This window comes from Nicotiana tomentosiformis, chromosome 7 (assembly GCF_000390325.3).
Source record: "Nicotiana tomentosiformis chromosome 7, ASM39032v3, whole genome shotgun sequence".
NCBI classification, from domain to species: Eukaryota; Viridiplantae; Streptophyta; class Magnoliopsida; order Solanales; family Solanaceae; genus Nicotiana; species Nicotiana tomentosiformis.
The window spans coordinates 114,699,274-114,715,943 of record NC_090818.1 but is presented as its reverse complement, the minus strand read 5'-3'; the positions used below and the strand labels follow the sequence as shown (position 1 = coordinate 114,715,943).

At 34.3% G+C, this 16,670-nt stretch overlaps 1 protein-coding gene across 2 annotated transcripts; it reads right to left on the bottom strand.

The window, feature by feature from the left end:
• Positions 1-1,262: 1,262 nt before the first annotated feature.
• LOC104090271 (serine/arginine-rich splicing factor RS2Z33) lies at positions 1,263-5,892 on the bottom strand. 2 transcript variants are annotated; one of them, XM_009595334.4, is made up of 7 exons: positions 5,762-5,892; positions 4,209-4,339; positions 3,072-3,111; positions 2,853-2,948; positions 2,365-2,561; positions 2,179-2,274; positions 1,263-1,862 (listed from the first exon to the last, which is right to left on the bottom strand). In XM_009595334.4, exons 2-7 carry the CDS (start codon positions 4,316-4,318, stop codon positions 1,448-1,450), a joined length of 954 nt encoding a protein of 317 aa, XP_009593629.1. In that variant the 5' UTR covers positions 4,319-4,339; positions 5,762-5,892; the 3' UTR covers positions 1,263-1,447. The 2 variants fall into 2 exon arrangements, with proteins under 2 accessions (XP_009593629.1, XP_009593630.1); XM_009595335.4 differs by having other exon boundaries at positions 3,072-3,404; positions 5,762-5,843.
• Positions 5,893-16,670: the final 10,778 nt, after the last annotated feature.

Sequence of the window (16,670 nt, the reverse complement as noted above, 5' to 3'; positions counted from 1 at the left end):
TTTTTCTTTTAGTCTTTATTCATGTAAATAATAGTACTTATTAGTCGTATTTATTTTAGCAATTTATTAGTAATTTTAAATTATGTTTGTTTTCATTATGGCTTATTAATAATATTTATTTTATGTGATTTTCTCATCTTTATTATTGAATATTTTAGTACAATACTATGAATCATCTCATATTTATGTTATTTTATTAAAAAATACCTTATATAGTTCTGTCTTACTAGGATTAAAGAAATATTTGGAACACAAATTCTATATTTTGTGCTATGAAGACTTTATGGAAAAAAATTCGAAACAACTCGAAAACCCCGAGAAAAATCGAGATTTAAAAACCCGACTTTTATTGATTTGATTTGGTCTTTAGATTTAATAACCCGATATAATTGATTTGGTTTGGTAATTAAAAAATTCGAACCAATCCGACTCATGTACACCCCTAACTGTGACCTTATTCTTAGTTCTTCAAAATTATATTGATTGCATTGATCGCTTCCCAAAATTCTGACCAGCGTGAGTCAAAATTCTAGTCGGAGGCTATTTTGTCAAGAATTTTCTTAACTGGTTCAAAAATTAAACGGTGGTCATAAAAAAAAAATTCATCCAGTACAATTTCTAGATTTTTTAAAATTTTGAACATACTATTGAACAATAGAGAATCTTGTGTGCTAAATGTTCTAAGTTATTTTTATTGGGGAGATGAAAATCGGTAATAAAACACAAGAAATATTAGTAAAATTATTTTCTTTTATTTAAATTGTAGCTGGTCATAGCAAATTATTTCCTCATTTTATGCTCTCCTCTTTGGCGCATAGTGTAGGTTTTACTAACGAGTATTGTGTAACACTAGCAAAATCACCAAAGGATTTGTTATTCCATTTTACTTCTACGGCGAATTGACTTGATATGATTTTGCACGGGTTTTATACCGTTGAATCTCTTGTTTCCACTGTTTTCAGAAAGAATGACAAATTGAAAGAGGACTCTAGGAGTATCAAAACGTTTAATTTCATCACAACTCCACTCTGTAGTGTATATTTACACTACAGAGTGTAAATATCATGTAAAATGTAAAAGGTAAATGTTAACATCGAATTCTAAACATTCTAATAAGCTGCACGGAAGGTACCATATGCATGATTTCTTATAACTAAATAAAGGACAAACTCTTTCAATCAAATGGTGCAGTTAAGGAGGTCATTATTTTTTATGAAAAGTACCAGCACCAGTAACAGCTGCATGACATATGAGACAGGAAATCATCAAATATCAACTATTGTACTAACAATACCAAATATAGATAGAGTCCAATTCTTTTAAGTATATCTCATTTGGGCTTCACAAGGTCCAGCCTAGACAAAATCCATTCAGATAGATCAACCAAGGTGCTTGCATACAGTAATTTCCACAAGAAGATGCTTCGTTACGAATCCCTCAACACAGGTCAAGGCGACTCGCTCTCTCTGCCTGAGCGTTGATTATTATACTCACCTTCATCCTCGTCATCATCTGCACGGTTCCTCTGGTACTTGGGACTCAGGCTGCGACTTCCACCGTTAGCTTCAGCAGGGCTGTCCTCATCCCTTTCAGGTGCAGGGCTATCCCCTCGTCTAGGACTTAAAGGACTTGCACTTCTCTCTCTGGGGCTTTGGCTATAGCTACCTTCTTCTCCGGTGGTCGTCCTCATTGCTTCCATAGGGCTTCCCTCTTCGGGTGTTGGGCTGTGCTTCCTTGTCTTCGGTGGAGGACTCGGACTAGGACTTGGACTTTCCTTCCTTGGCTCAGGGCTCCTACTGTAGCTTCTTGACCTCTTCTCTAGGTCAGCTTTTCCTCTCCTTGGAGGAGGAGATCTTGATGGACTGAAAGAACAAAGCAAAGAGCTCAGAAACATTTCTAAGTAGACAATATTTAGTTGGAGTTGAAAAAAAAAACTTTTTAAGTTGAAGTCGAAACAGATCATTTAAAAGTCGAAGCATTGTGAGTTATTTCACCTCAAAACTAATTTTCAATATTTCACCATTAATAAAGTTCCAATATTTTGCTAATACTGATAGCCAAACTTCAACATGCAAAAACTGATGTTTTGCAAGTGAGGTCATGGGCAAACACTAGTGTTAAAGGCTTGCAAAGTACAGTAAAACAACGAGCAAAAAGCGAACACATCTCAGAACTCACCTATAGCTGCGGCTTCTGCTGTAACTTCGACGACGAGGAGAACGTGAACGTGACCTTGACCTGACAGGTGACCGTGAGTAGCTCCGATCCCGTCGACTGCAATGAACATAACAGTCAAGAAGCAGAAAGGAAAAAATATTAGGGGAATGAAAATACAGAAGCAATGCTTTCCAAGAGTTCAAGTACCTGAGTTTTTTAGGACTATTTGGGCATTTTTTTTCTATATGACCTCTTTCTCCACACCGATAACATTTGTTCTTCCAATCCCCAGCTTTGCAATCTCGAGCCCAGTGACCTTCAAGGCCACAGTTGAAGCAGCGGCCTGACCCAGGAGCAGGTCCTTTGCCAAGATACTCACGCGAACCACCAGGTCCACGTGGCACCTAGAGGAAAAACCATTATCAGAAGACTGAACTGGCAAATGAATCATAGAGATTACTTCATGAAAATTAATTGCTCGAAGAATTCATAAGAGGCGAAGTTAAACAACTTAGAAATCTGATGATGTGTTGAAACAAGAAAAACCTACCTCATTCCTTTTTTCAGTTTTTTTCTTTGTGTGGGTGGGGTGGGGTGGGGTGGGGGGTTATCTTGCAGCTTTACCAGACCCCTTCTCAGAAACAGCAAATTGACAGTGAGGAGATATCCAGGAAATACAAGTATAGAATACTTACTCCCTTGGCAAATTCCACAATTATGCGGCGGCCATCAACATCACGGCCGTCTAAATAGTATCTTGCATCATCAGCATCTCGAGGATCACTAAATTCCTGTCGAAACACATTGTGTGGCAAACAAAAGTTTTTTTGGCAGGGATGGTTAGGGGGTTAAACATAGAAAGTAACGAAGACATTAACACCATTAGAGAGAGAAATCAGAGAGATGATACATACTACGAAGGCATAGTCGTGCTTCATATCCACATCTCGTACTCTGCGGAAATGGTTGCCAGAAACAGTAAGGCCATCATTACTTACTTAAGCACAGGAAGTGCATGAACACTTGCCCCTCAAGACGAACTAAACACCAGTTTGAGATTGTTGGGAATTCCATAAAAATACGCAAAGACATTATAGAAAGAACCACCAAAGTCTCCTAAAACCGGGCAAGACTCCACCAAGGCCATTATAGAAAGAATCACCGAAGTCTCCTAAAACCCGGCAAAACTTTCCATCAATTCCACCAAGGCCACCCTCTCAAGATTGACCTTCGGGCCAGGCAAATGCCTATAAACCGTCAACAAGATCATTCAAGTTAAACTCACAAGCATCTGGAACACATTTTCCTTTATATATAATAATTGATAAGATACCCGAGTAATACATATGTTTGGAAGGAAATTCCAACACAGAGATGGGAGACTTAAAAATGTAAACCTCTGCCGACTCCTGCTGGTGTGCTAAACCAGTTGTGCAATTCTAAGGAGTTCCCCACAGAGGACCATTAGTTATTGTCCAAGATCAGAACTAGAGCTTTATGACAGAAAAATATATGGGAACAGAGAGCAGGCAACTATGATCTAGCATATCATATAAATTGATCAAAATATAACAGACCAATGCGAAAAATGAAGGAAAAGAAATAAACGAGAAAAATGAGAAAAGGAGTAGAGCAGAAATATCTCAGCCTGCACCCTCTTCCAAATTAGCAAGCAAAGGTTATCCATGGATGATCTCAAACTGAAACACTAAGGAACCAAGAATCTCGAGGACAAAAGGAAAGTTATCCTTTCACTCTAGTTAATGAAGCACCTTCACTGAAGCAGTTTGGGTAGGAATAAGTTGCACTTAGGCTAGATGGACAAAGTCTCCATTAGACAACAACACAAGGAAAAGATTACCCAAGGTTCTCTAGGAACATCAACAAACAACATAAAATGGTTGTAATAATTATTTACCCCAGCATTTCTGCAATTTCAGTTACTCAATGAGAACTAGCTAACATCAAACATGCAGTAAGAAAGCAAATGGCAGTGTGATGACCTTATCAAAGAAATGCATGATGCACCAAGAATCTGGAAAAAAGATTACCTCCCATATTTACTGAATACACGCTCCAGATCACGTGAGCGGGTCCGTGAAGACAAGTGGCCCACATAGAGACGGGTGCTATTTCCCGACCGATCATCATAACGAGGCATCTTTACAGCACAATTCCCAAACTGAAAACAAACAAAAAATGAGGATTAATGATTAAGTCAAGCATGCCAAAAGGTAATCTAAAGAAGCACTATTGTTGACTAATAACCCCAAAAAAAACAAGAAATCAAAACTAGTACATTGAGCCATTCTTTAAAAAAATGTGGAAAACTAATGTAAACCCAAAAAGGCAAACTTATTTGAGCCAGTAAGGACTTGAATTCACTGACACGCTTTTGGAAGGATAAAGTCCAATCCACAGAGATAAATCATACATAAACAAGTCTGTTTAAGCTCTTCAAAATTTCCAAAAAAAAAGACTGAAAAAATCAACTCTGTCCAACCTGACATTTTCAATTGACATAATCCAACTCTGACAACTTAGCAGAAGTCAAGCAGAGGCTGACAAAACTAGTTAGGTACAATACTGAATTTTCTCAACCGATTTGCGGAGCCTAAGTGATACCTTCTCCCACCCTCAAAAAGAAAAGACATAGTACCAAAACCATTCCATATAAAAAGATACTAAGATATTCCTTGTAGCAAATTTCTCCTTCCCAGAAACTGAAATCAGTAGCTCACAATATGTATAAACTATAAAGAAAAGATTAAACTATAACTTCTTTATCCAAAAAGAAAGCTTGCACCACCAAAACGTACATACAGTGCCAAAAAGAAAAAAAGAAAATAAAAACTAAATTGTGTCATGACGAATGGAGAAAAGCATGCAGACTTCATGTTAAATTGAAACTCAACAAATTTTCTATCCAAAAAAACAACCAATAGAACACACAAAGTAATAAGAACCAACAACCACAAATTCACATTGCTCGAAAATCATGAGTCTTTTCCAATTCAGGCCCAATCAAAAACCATAATCAACAATTTTAAGGGCACAAGGCCAAAAACTTCAGCTTTTCTATTGAGTTCAACAAGAAACATCAGCATCCAGCCAAAAAGAAGAATATTACTGCTAGAAATCATCAACTGTTTAAAAAAGAGCTTTTAACACATTTGACAGGTCAGCCAAAACTAATTAGAGGTGCTAACCCAATAACAAAACATATACACTGATTATGTATATTATACATCAATATACAAAACGGCTATTATTTTTTTTTGGGGGGGGGGCTGCTACACTGTGTAGATTTCCCTCTAAAAAAATACCTAGACCTAACATTTAACCAAAATTCAACAAAATTGACAACAACAAAAAAATTAACCTATATCAAAAACAAACAAACCAAGAAAAAAAAATCAATAAAGTATTTCAGAAACAACCACCACAAGTTCTCGCTAATACAAATCAAGAATCAGTTTTCAAACAACAATTTAAGGGCACACCACATAATAATGAATAAAAAGAAACAATTTTTTTCTAACAATCTTTAAAACGATGAGTGAAACAAGCTTAGAATTAACGAATAAAAGAAAGAAAAAATTACCTGAAGGGCGAAATTCGTTTGTAAAACTGCTGGCTGCTTCTTTGAAACCCTGTTTGTAAAAAGACGAGACCCTTCTAGTTATGTGTAATATAACATACTCCTCCTATTTATTATCAAGCGTTATCTTGCTTGAACCGACAGAAAGTGAACGGTCCAGATTTAGTGTTGTATATCCGAAGGTTAAAAAATATTGTGGCCCAAAATTCATGGTTTACGGGCCCATTTTGTTGAGCCCAAAAAGTGAAGGTCGAAAATAAATTTAAAACAAGAAAAATTAAGGGCTTGGGAAGCTACTCGTCTATATCAGAGCCAGGTTTCGATCCTGGGACCTGTGGGTTATGGGCCCACCACGCTTCCGCTGCGCCACTCTGATTGTTGTTGTAAGTTCAGGATAGGATAATTTATTTATTGCTTCCCTGCAATCAAAAACTTTTGATAACCTCACTACTAATAGAAAGGGGAAAGATGCGCTCAATCCCTTGCTTCTTGATCCAACTTAGGAGTAGGGGCTCTAGAGCTTTTTCCGCAGGCTGCTATCGCTTTACTAACATAATAGAAAGTAAAGTAAGGGTTCGTTTGGTAGGGTCAGAGGCGGATGTAGCATATACTCCGCGGGTTTAACTGAACACATAACTTTCGATGCGGAGTAAAATTTATATGTAAAAAATCATTAAAATTACAAAAATAGTAGAGATGAACCCATAACTTTAAAAATATAATAGGTTCAATGCTAAAAAATTTAAAAGTTGAACCCATAGAGTTTAAATCCTGGATCCGCTTCTGGGTAGGGCGTATAAGAATAATGCTAAATAAGGTGTATTAGTATTGCAGGTTTTAGTAATGCAAGCATTAGTTATACAGAGATTATTTCTTATGCATTGTTTGGTGTGGTGTATTAAAAATTAAAATGCATTGCATAATTTTTAAGAAATTTAATTGTTTACAAAAATGCCCTCCATGTTCTTTAACTTAAGGGACTTTAAGGATAATTTTGTCTTTAACCATGCTAATGCATGCATTAATAGCCTTTGTATTGCTAATGCCATGGTTTTCTATGCATTAGCTATACATAGGATAATACCAAATAAAGTGTGTAACTAATGTTTGTATTAGTTATACATAGGTCGAAAAGGTGTACCAAACAAAGCATTACTAATACACAAAGTTAATGCATGTATTATTTTCTCTAACACACCCTACCAAACGACCTCTTAGTGTTATGGTGCAGCGGAAATGCAAAAGAGAAAGAGCAAAGATTCCCGACCCAGAGCAGAGCATGCTATTGATTCAAATTTTACTTTTATACATAATTTTTGAACGGAATAAGCTTTATCATTTGGTTCTATAATCTAGTCCTAATTCACCTCTAAAGAAATAAATTTTATTGCATAATATTGTTAACTTATAGATAACGAACCTATTTTATATACATAAAGGTTAATATTTCAGGCGTTAACAGTTCGCATATATTATTAACGTCGCGATCAATGATAATTGATAAATCAATTTCGGAAGGAATAGAATTCATTAGTTGACTCCAAAATATAGTTGTAACCTCTAAAAGATATAAAATTCTTCGCCAAATGTTGTCAAATAAAAGATAATCAATCGGTTAAATATACATAAATGGTGTTTGTGTTAATGAAATTTTGTATTTGGTTATATTTTGTTTGGCCAAGCTTCAAAAATCATGTAATCAGTCCCACTTATTGTAAGTAGTTACCCATAATTATATCATGTAAAATACTTTTACACTGCTGTTATAGAAGTTAACCTATTAGAAAATATGGCTGTAATAAACATCCCAGAATCTCATTTGTTGAAATCTTGATCACGACCAACATTAGTACCAGTACACTGGTGTGAATAGAATCTCACCGGCCACGGGTTAGATAATTTGTCTAAAATTATGCAGTCCGGTGTACTAAATTCCCGCTATGCGCGGGATCCGGGGAAGAGCCAGACCACAAGGGTCTACTGTACGCAGCCTTATCTTCAGTGGCGGACCTAGAATTTTATGCAAGCGGGTTCAGATATATACTAAATCCTCGGTAGCAGTCAATAGTAAAAGCGACACTAAGTTAACATACAAGGTTTACCTTGCTCCCTTTATTTTGGTTCTTAAAAAAACGTTAAAAAGAATTGCTCGCTACTTTTTATTTCGTTTCGAAGTCGCCTTGTTTTAATTTTGTTTAAACAATTACCTAAATTTTAACAGCAGATCTATTTATCTTACAAATTTTACAACTTATTAGAGCTTATTTTATAAATTTTACCAGAACAAATATCAATTTGATCTATATTAAAATATTAAACTCATAATTTAATTTGCGCTAACTATAAATCAAAAATAATATAAGAGAGCTATAAACTAAGTTAAATTAATAATTTCAATATAAAAAGTTCCAAAACTATGAAAAGAAATTAATATAAAATAAATAATAAGAGAAATAAGAAGAAGCAGCAGCGATGCAATTCGATAATACAGAGGCAAGTAAAATAGTTTAAAATAATATGAAATGTTTCATACAAAAAGATTGTCAATTTTGGATAGAATAATATTTGAAGGAAAAATCAAAAATGAAAATCATTATGTATATAACTATACATTTATATAAATTGAATAATTTATGTATATTGGGGTCCTTTAAAATATTCTTCTCAACAGCTCCATAACTCCATTCTTAAACCAAAAAATACATGAAAAATCACGATATAATTCTTTCAAAGAATTATGGAAATAGAATGTTAAAGTGGTGTATAATGGGATCGGATCCCCTTTAGTACTATTTTTGTTCATTAATTTTCAATAGAGTATTTGATATGTGCCACGTGGACAAAAAATAAACAATGGTTTGGATTTTATTTTATTATTCATGGCCCCTTAATCCTCTCTATTAACGACAAAAAAAATCAAAAATTATATTCTAACAAAGTGAAGGAATAATATAATATCGTCCTTACTTTATATAAAACATGGAAGGCAAACTTAAACTTTAAATGACAAGAGTGTTAATTTAATTTTTATTTCTTTTATAATGCATTACCAAGTAGTTTTTAATTGTAATTTAGTTGTATAATTGATATGGACGCCTCCTAAAATAACATGTGATTTTTTGATGTACTAATGGGGTATAGTTTTATTCTGATTAACTTTAATGCTTTTGAATTTATTGGTAAGTAATGAAGTTCATTATTTGGTTAAATTTTCAGTCGGAAGAGAGAATTTTAGATGAATTTTGACATTATTAAAATAAAAAATAAAGTATTGAAAATGGCCCAATAAATAAAGAATTAAGGTAAAGTGGAATAGAATCCGATAACTTCCATGGTATGAAATTTAAAGGAATATTTACACTAAAAAAATCATCCTGAATAATTAAACAAAATACAAACCATTGATTATCTTTTGTCCACATGGCACATATCAAACACTCTATTGAAGATAATACTGGAGGGGATCCAATGGTGTTTATGACTTTATGTGGCTTTCCTTTGTTTAGCACATGCGAAAATAAAGAAACAGAAAGGACAAAATAGTCAAGGAAAAGTACAAAGACAAGAACAATACGTGACCCGGTTTCGATCTCTCGATCATCTACATATTATGAACCCGCTTGAACCATCCGAGCAAGAAACTACCTTTGTCAAGCGGGCCAAGCGGGTTCAACGGCCTTTAGTTTATATGAGTTAATTTCTAAGAAAAATAGTTTCCACATAAAAATAGCTTAAAAAATTTACGAAGCGGGTTCAATTGACCCTACTTTAACCAATGTGGGTCCGTCCCTGCTTACCCTATATTTTTACAAGAAGTTGTTTTCACGGCTCGAACTTGTGACCATGACAACAACTTTATCAATTACGCCAAAGCTCCCCTCCTTTTATGTTATTCTTATAATTGCTTGAAATGTCTCGGGAAAAGTATATAGATATGTTTTGAAAATAATTTTCTGGCTTGCAAACATATTTGGCGAAATTATTAAATATATAATAGGAGTACATGTGATTGTATTTCAGTTCCTATCAAATCACCACTTACTTTTCAATTTTTATTCTATTATATAGAAGAGAGAAGAGGAGGTCGGCCAAGGACATGATGGTCATCTCAAATATATTAGTGCATCGTTTGCTTGTATACTAGGCTAAAAAGTTTGGTTGTGAGTTCTCAATAACACGAACAACCAAAACTATCGTGGCCATAAGCTATTAAATTATTTACGTGGACCCCACTTTCCATTCAACCTTCCTATATTCATTAAATGCATTACTTGAATGTTATTATTATTTTTTCAATAAATACTTTAACTAGAAAAATTATCTTTTTGGTAATTTTATAATTCAAATGTTCACCTGATTAAAAATACTATGATAACATACATTTATATATGACAATTCTATTATCTCCTTAAGAAATATTATTTTATTTATTAACTATTTCAGGTAAAGAAGATTTTATTTTAAAAAAATAGTCATAATTTATGTAGATTTACTTTCAGATGTTCTTATATTATTATCAATTGATATCATTTTATACAAAGTTCTCATTAAATTGCAATTTCAATTGGAATACTTTATAAAATTAGGAAAAAATATTTAAGAATAAAATATAGTTTCAAGTCCCATTTTTATTATAGAATATTGAAATTTGTTCAAATTGTATAATAAGTATCCCCTCTCTAAAATATGATTTGAGAATATCTGAAGTAAAAATTAAGACAATTAATTTGTGGAATTTTTTTCTTTATATATTAGGAAGTATAAGAAGTATCGTCATACATGATTATACTTCTCCCTCTATGATCGAAATTAGTTGGGTACTTCCTCTATTCAATAAGAATTCAACATTATATAAATTTCAAAATACATAAATATACAATTAATTATTTTTAAAAAATCTCAACAAATAACTATTGTGATGAAAATTATATTATACCCTAAATAGTATCTCAATCGTATCAAATGAAACTAGAAAAAACTGCAATATTTCAATTTAAGGTCAATTTGATTAGTATTTAGAGTGATCGAGAGATTAATTTATTTTTAATATTATATCATTAAACTAGAACAAAATACAAATTTTCTTGTTAAAAAATCTTAATAATTAAAAGTCACGATTATTATTTCAAAGAACCAAAAAATTACCTTTTCATCAACTATTTGGGAATAAAATTAATATGTTTTATTATTCAAATTTTGATTAATATAAAAAGAAAAAGCAATACATTAACACAACTGAAAATACTAAAAGAATACAACCATATATCCTTCAATCTAAACAATAAGAAAAATACAACACGACTTATTTTTCAACTGACTTTTTAATCATTATTTTATAGTAATTAATTTTAAATTTGGTGGTGCAAATATTTTTTAAAATAAAAAAGTGTAGACCCTATGTAGAAATAATTTAAATTGTACTTGAATTATTATCTAATCATTGTATAATAAAGTATCAAACTTCGACAAGTATTACAAAGTGATTGGTATAGTAATACGATTTCAGAAAAATTAAAATGCACATAATGCAAAAGATAAATAACAATACATGTAATCGTGGTTCTATACATTATTACACAAAAGCCTATTATCTTTCTTATTTCCCTGAAGGCGTAGAAAGTGTGTAATTAGCAACAGACCAAGAAATATTAAAAGTAAGAAAACAAGAAGAAGAAGAAGAAAAAAGGGATTTTTACCTTCCTATACACTATTTAAAACTTTATTACCCTCCCTACTCAAGTTTTAATTTAATTACATAGACATATATAATTTACCAATTACATACATTTTAAGAATTAAATGAGTATCCCTTTATATTAGGAATTGAATAAGGAATCAATTATTCCACATCCTTATTCTCTCTCTCTCCTGCTCTCTCTCTCTCTCTCTTTCTCTCTCTCTCTCACTCATGCTCTCTCTCTCTCTCTCTCTCTCTCTCTCTCTCTCTCTCTCTCTCTCTCTCTCTCTCTCCGTCTCTTTGTGTCTCTCAATCTCTCATTCTCTGTTCTTTCCCCAATTTTTCTTCCTCTGATGTCCTCTATTTTTTATCCTTTCATGTGTGATGACCCAAAATATCATCTTTAAATTTAATAATTAATTATGTGATCTAAGCACTATTTACCATTACTCGACTTGAGTGTGCAGTCCGTAAAAAAATTTCGGAAAGTTTTCAGGTGAAAAATGAATTAAAATGTGAATTAGAGCTTTAAAACTCAACTGAGTTGACTTTGGTCAATATTTTAAGCAAACGGACTCGGATCAGTATTTTGATAATTTTGGTAGGTCCGTATCGTGATTTGGGACTTAGGCGTATGCCCGAAATCAAATTCCGAGGTCCCTAGCCCGAGATATGGAATTTTGATGAAAAATTAAAAGTTTAAGTTCAAATAGTGACCGGATATCAAATTATGTGCAAACGACTCCGGAATAGAATTTTGAAGATTACAACACCTCCGTATGGTAATTTTGGACTTAGGAGCGTGATCGGAATTTTATTTGGAAGTCCATAGTAGAATTAGGCTTGAAATGCCGAAAGTTAAATTTTTGGGAAGTTTGACCGAGGAGTTGACTTTTTGATATCGGGGTCGAAATTCGTTTTTGAAAATTTTCATAACTCAGTTTTGTCATTTATGAATTGTGTGCAAAATTTGAAGTCATTCCGAATTGATTTGATGTGTTTCGACACAAGATATAGAATGTGAAAGTTTAAAGTTCATTGATTTTGATTTGAGGTGCGATTCGTCGTTTTGATGTTGTTTGATGTAGTTTGAAGCCTCGACTAAGTTCGTATAGTATTTTGGGACATGTTGGAATAATTGGTTAAGGTCCCGAGGGTCTCAGGTGGATTTCGGAAGGTAAACGGAATGGATTTCGGACAAAGTGCTGGAAATTTCTGTTTGCAGAAATTTCTATTGCAGAAATTCTATGCGTGGAGCCAAGTTTGAAAGCTTATATCTCGCAATGCATAAGGAATCAGAAAATGTGTAAAACATGAAAGTTGTAGTCGGTGGATTCTAGTTTCCAGAAAGTTAAACCATTTATCATTTGGACATTTGTACATAAAGTTATGATCAATTGAATTAAGACTGGTAGAGCTATTTCTGGTAGACTTTTAGTGACGAAAAATGGACTTTTAGTGACGGATTGGCAGAAACTTAAGGACCAAAAATGCTCATTTCATTCATTTCGTTTTGGATTTTTGGAGCACGGTTCTTGGGCGATTTTCACGGGAAAATATTGGGGTAAGTGTTCCTTATCCTATATTGATTATATTTTATGATTCCATACTCATTTACATCATGAATCCGTGAATTTATGGAAGAAAAATCAAGATTTTTGCAAAATCTTCCAAAAACGAAAATTTAAGATTTGAAGGTCGAGTTGTTATCGGATTTTGGTAAAATTGGTATGGGTGGACTCGTAATTGAATGGGTTGTCGGATTTTATAATTTTCGCCGGATTCCGAGAAGTGGGCCCCACGGGCAAATTTTGAGCTAATTTCGGATTTTAATGAAAATATAATATTTTCTTATGAAATTGATTACTATAATTTTTGTTGACTGTATCGAATTAATTATGACTAGATACGAGTCGATCGGAGTCGAAAAAAGCATAATACTTGGTTAAATTGGAGCAAGTCGAGGTAAGTGACTTATCTAACCTTGTGTGGGGGGAAATTCCCCTAGAATTGGTATTGATGTGATTATTGAAATGTGTTGAAAGTCATGTGCACGAGGTGACGAGTGTGTACACGGGTTAATTTGCGAAAGATTATATTTTTAAATTGTGTAGATCATTGTTGCGCATTTATTAAATTATTTTATCTTGTTATATTCTTCATCATTGATCTGAGATATATACTTCAAATTTGTTTGATCTTTTCTTACTAATTGTTTTACCTGTCTAGTTGAAACTTGGTTTCTTTTATTATGTGTATTATTTGAAGGTTGATTTTTTTAAAATTAAATATTATTAATATGAAGTATTTGACATTTTTAAACTTGATATTGAAGCAATGTAGTAAAGCTTTTGAAATATTGTTTTCCTAAATTATTTACTCCTGAATATTTTTATACTCATTGTGAGGGAGCTGGAAGAATATTATTGTTTAATTATTTTGACATGAGGCGTGAGCTCTTTATTATGAAAAATTATTATTGATGAATTATTTTGACATGAGCCGTGAGCTCTTTATTGTGGAAAACTATTATGATTGAATTATTTTGGCATGAGCCGTGAGCTTTTTATTGTGGAAAAATATTGTTATTGAATTATTTTGACATGAGCCGTGAGCTCTTTATTGTGGAAAACTATTATTGATGATTTATTTTGGCATGAGCCGTGAGCTCTTTATTGTGAAAAAATATTGTTGTTGAGTTATTTTGGCAAGTTAAATTGTTTGAGCACTTGAGGTGCAAATTGTGATATATTGTGATATTGATACACATGCGGTGGTATAAGGTCTGGGTGTTGAAACGCATGCGGTGAGATAAGGGTGGCTTGATACGCGTGGCTAGTAGGGGTGACTACTAGAAGTCATGCGGTGTGATAAGGGTGGCTAAAATGCGGGATGCTGTTTCGGGAAAAATATTTTCTTTAAATAAATTGTGAAGGCTCCCGCGGTGATATAAGAAAATGAGATATTGTGAATTTATTTATGATTTGGGACTACGAGGCGGTACCTCGGGAGTACCCTTGTTGATTTTGATTTATGGCCATAGTTGCTTTCGATTAATTGTTGTGATTTTCATAAAGTTGAAGGAAATTATGTTTTGATTCCACGAGATATTATTTGTAATTATTTGATGTCATTAGATGTGACATACTATTTGATTCATTTTCAATGTCATTTTATTTTACTACATTGATAAATATTTTACCATGCCATTATTATATTCCAGTAGGGCCTCACCTGACCTCGTCACTACTCTACCGAGGTTAGGCTTGGCACTTACTGGGTACCGCTGTGGTGTACTCATACTACGCTTCTGCACATCTTTTTGTGCAGATCCAGGTACATTTTACCAGCCTAGACGTCAGTGAGTTACTTGTGCACGGAAACTTCGAGGTATATCTGCCAGCGTCCGCAGACTCCGGAGTCCCCTTCTATCATTTTATGTTGCTTCCTTATATTTTATTTAGACCTTGACATATAGAGACATTAAGAATAAATTCTTAGAAGCTTGTGACTTATTTCTACCGGGTTTTGGGAGTTGAAATTGTTTGAATTGTAGTTTATTTATTTCAGATATTTATTATTATTCCGCATTGATAGGCTTACCTAGTCTTAGAGACTAGGTGCCATCACGACATCCTACGGAGGGAATTTGGGGTCGTGACAAGTTGGTATCAGAGCACTAGGTTCATAGGTGTTATGAGTCACAAGCAGGTTTAGTAGAGTCTTGTGGATCGGTACGGAGACGTCTGTACTTATCTTCGAGAGGCTATGGAACTGTTAGGAAATATTCACTTCTTTGACTCCTTATCGTGCGGCATTGATTTAGCTTGAAACATATATCTTATATTCCTTTGTATCCGCTCGTGTATGACATTGCGCACTCGATATCAGTTGTGCGTTGACGGTTCGTAATGCCGTATATGGACTATGAGGGAGCCAGAGATGCTCAAACATTACCTCAACGTGTGGTTCCGACTGAAGATGCGGACGTATTGAGAGATCACCTAGTGAATCATGTGGGGGTGCAACGAACGTTGTCTTCTGGTTGATTTATACAAGCTGTGAAGGTTATTATTGAGGATCATTGGACGTTGTGACCTATGACTTCGCGCCGAGTGGAGGGAGTCCACTACCAATGGGTGGATTGCGGGGTCATGTATTATATCAATTTTGGCCTGAAATGTATATATGTGGTACTGAAAGGTTCCCTAAAATTTACACATGTTTAAGACCTGGGATTTTGTAGAGGATAAGGTTGGGACTTGCGGTATGTCCGCCTCCTTAATAATCCTATACTTCAATAGCAAAGGACAACTCTAAATTTGTAGAAGGTCTACTCAGCGTGGACGTCACTGTTGCGGATTTTGGGGTGCTTCGGAGTAAGTACACTTGTTGACGAGAGTCTGGACTATGTGGTTCATGACAAGATTTGTCTGTATGGATCTCTACTTTTATGATCGTTGTGTATAAATAGGGGTAAGGGTTACCCCAAAGAAGAGTCGAAGAGTGTGTTAAGAAATGGGTCAGCTCAACAGTGTTGAGTCAGCATAACAAAAGAAGAGATTTGCCTTGGGAGAGATAATTCACCACCGGTGTTCGTGGTAAGCCTATGAAGAGGGCAGACCAGCCAATGCAACACCGCCCACTTGGATTAGTTCTCAGAAATGCTTTTGAAAGAGTTTGTTTCCCAGACTCTCCGTAATGTGTGGCACATAGGGTTTGAACGGTTGCATCATGTCACCATTAACGACGTTAGAATATGCCATCAAGTTTAATAAGTTAGCCCGTCATACTCTTACTTCGCTTCCTACAGCCAGAGGGCGAGTCCACAGACTCATTAAAGAACTCAATTATGATTGTAAAATTTTGTATGACTCGGGAGCTACAAGTTAATACTTTATTTCTGCTAGTTGTACAAATTGCCAAGATATTAGAACGTGTTCGGGGTAAGGAAAAAGGAAACTGAGGAGACCAAGACGTCTCGAGGTTCTAGGGGATTCAGTAGATTCTACTCTACAAGTATAAATCATTATGGCAGGGGCTCAGGCAGTCATCCAGCCCAGTCTGCACATCGGATTACTCGGGGTGCTCCAGTAAGTTCTTTTAATGCACCACCGACATGAGTTCCTACAATGGTTATTCCAGTTATCTGCACAGACTCAATATGAGCAGCCTAACCCGCAAAAGGGTTATTATGAATACGGTGATACTAGGCACATCATGAGAAAATTATCC

Bases quoted from the DNA above. Each gene is read 5' to 3' on its own strand.
- LOC104090271 (XM_009595334.4), bottom strand. From the start codon at position 4,318: ATGCCTCGTTATGATGATCGGTCGGGAAATAGCACCCGTCTCTATGTG. The intron at 2,562-2,852 runs GTAAGTATTCTA...TTTTTCCTCTAG, and splicing joins TTGTGGAATTTGCCAAGGGA to GTGCCACGTGGACCTGGTGG. The intron at 1,863-2,178 runs GTGAGTTCTGAG...TTGTTCTTTCAG, and splicing joins AGCAGAAGCCGCAGCTATAG to TCCATCAAGATCTCCTCCTC.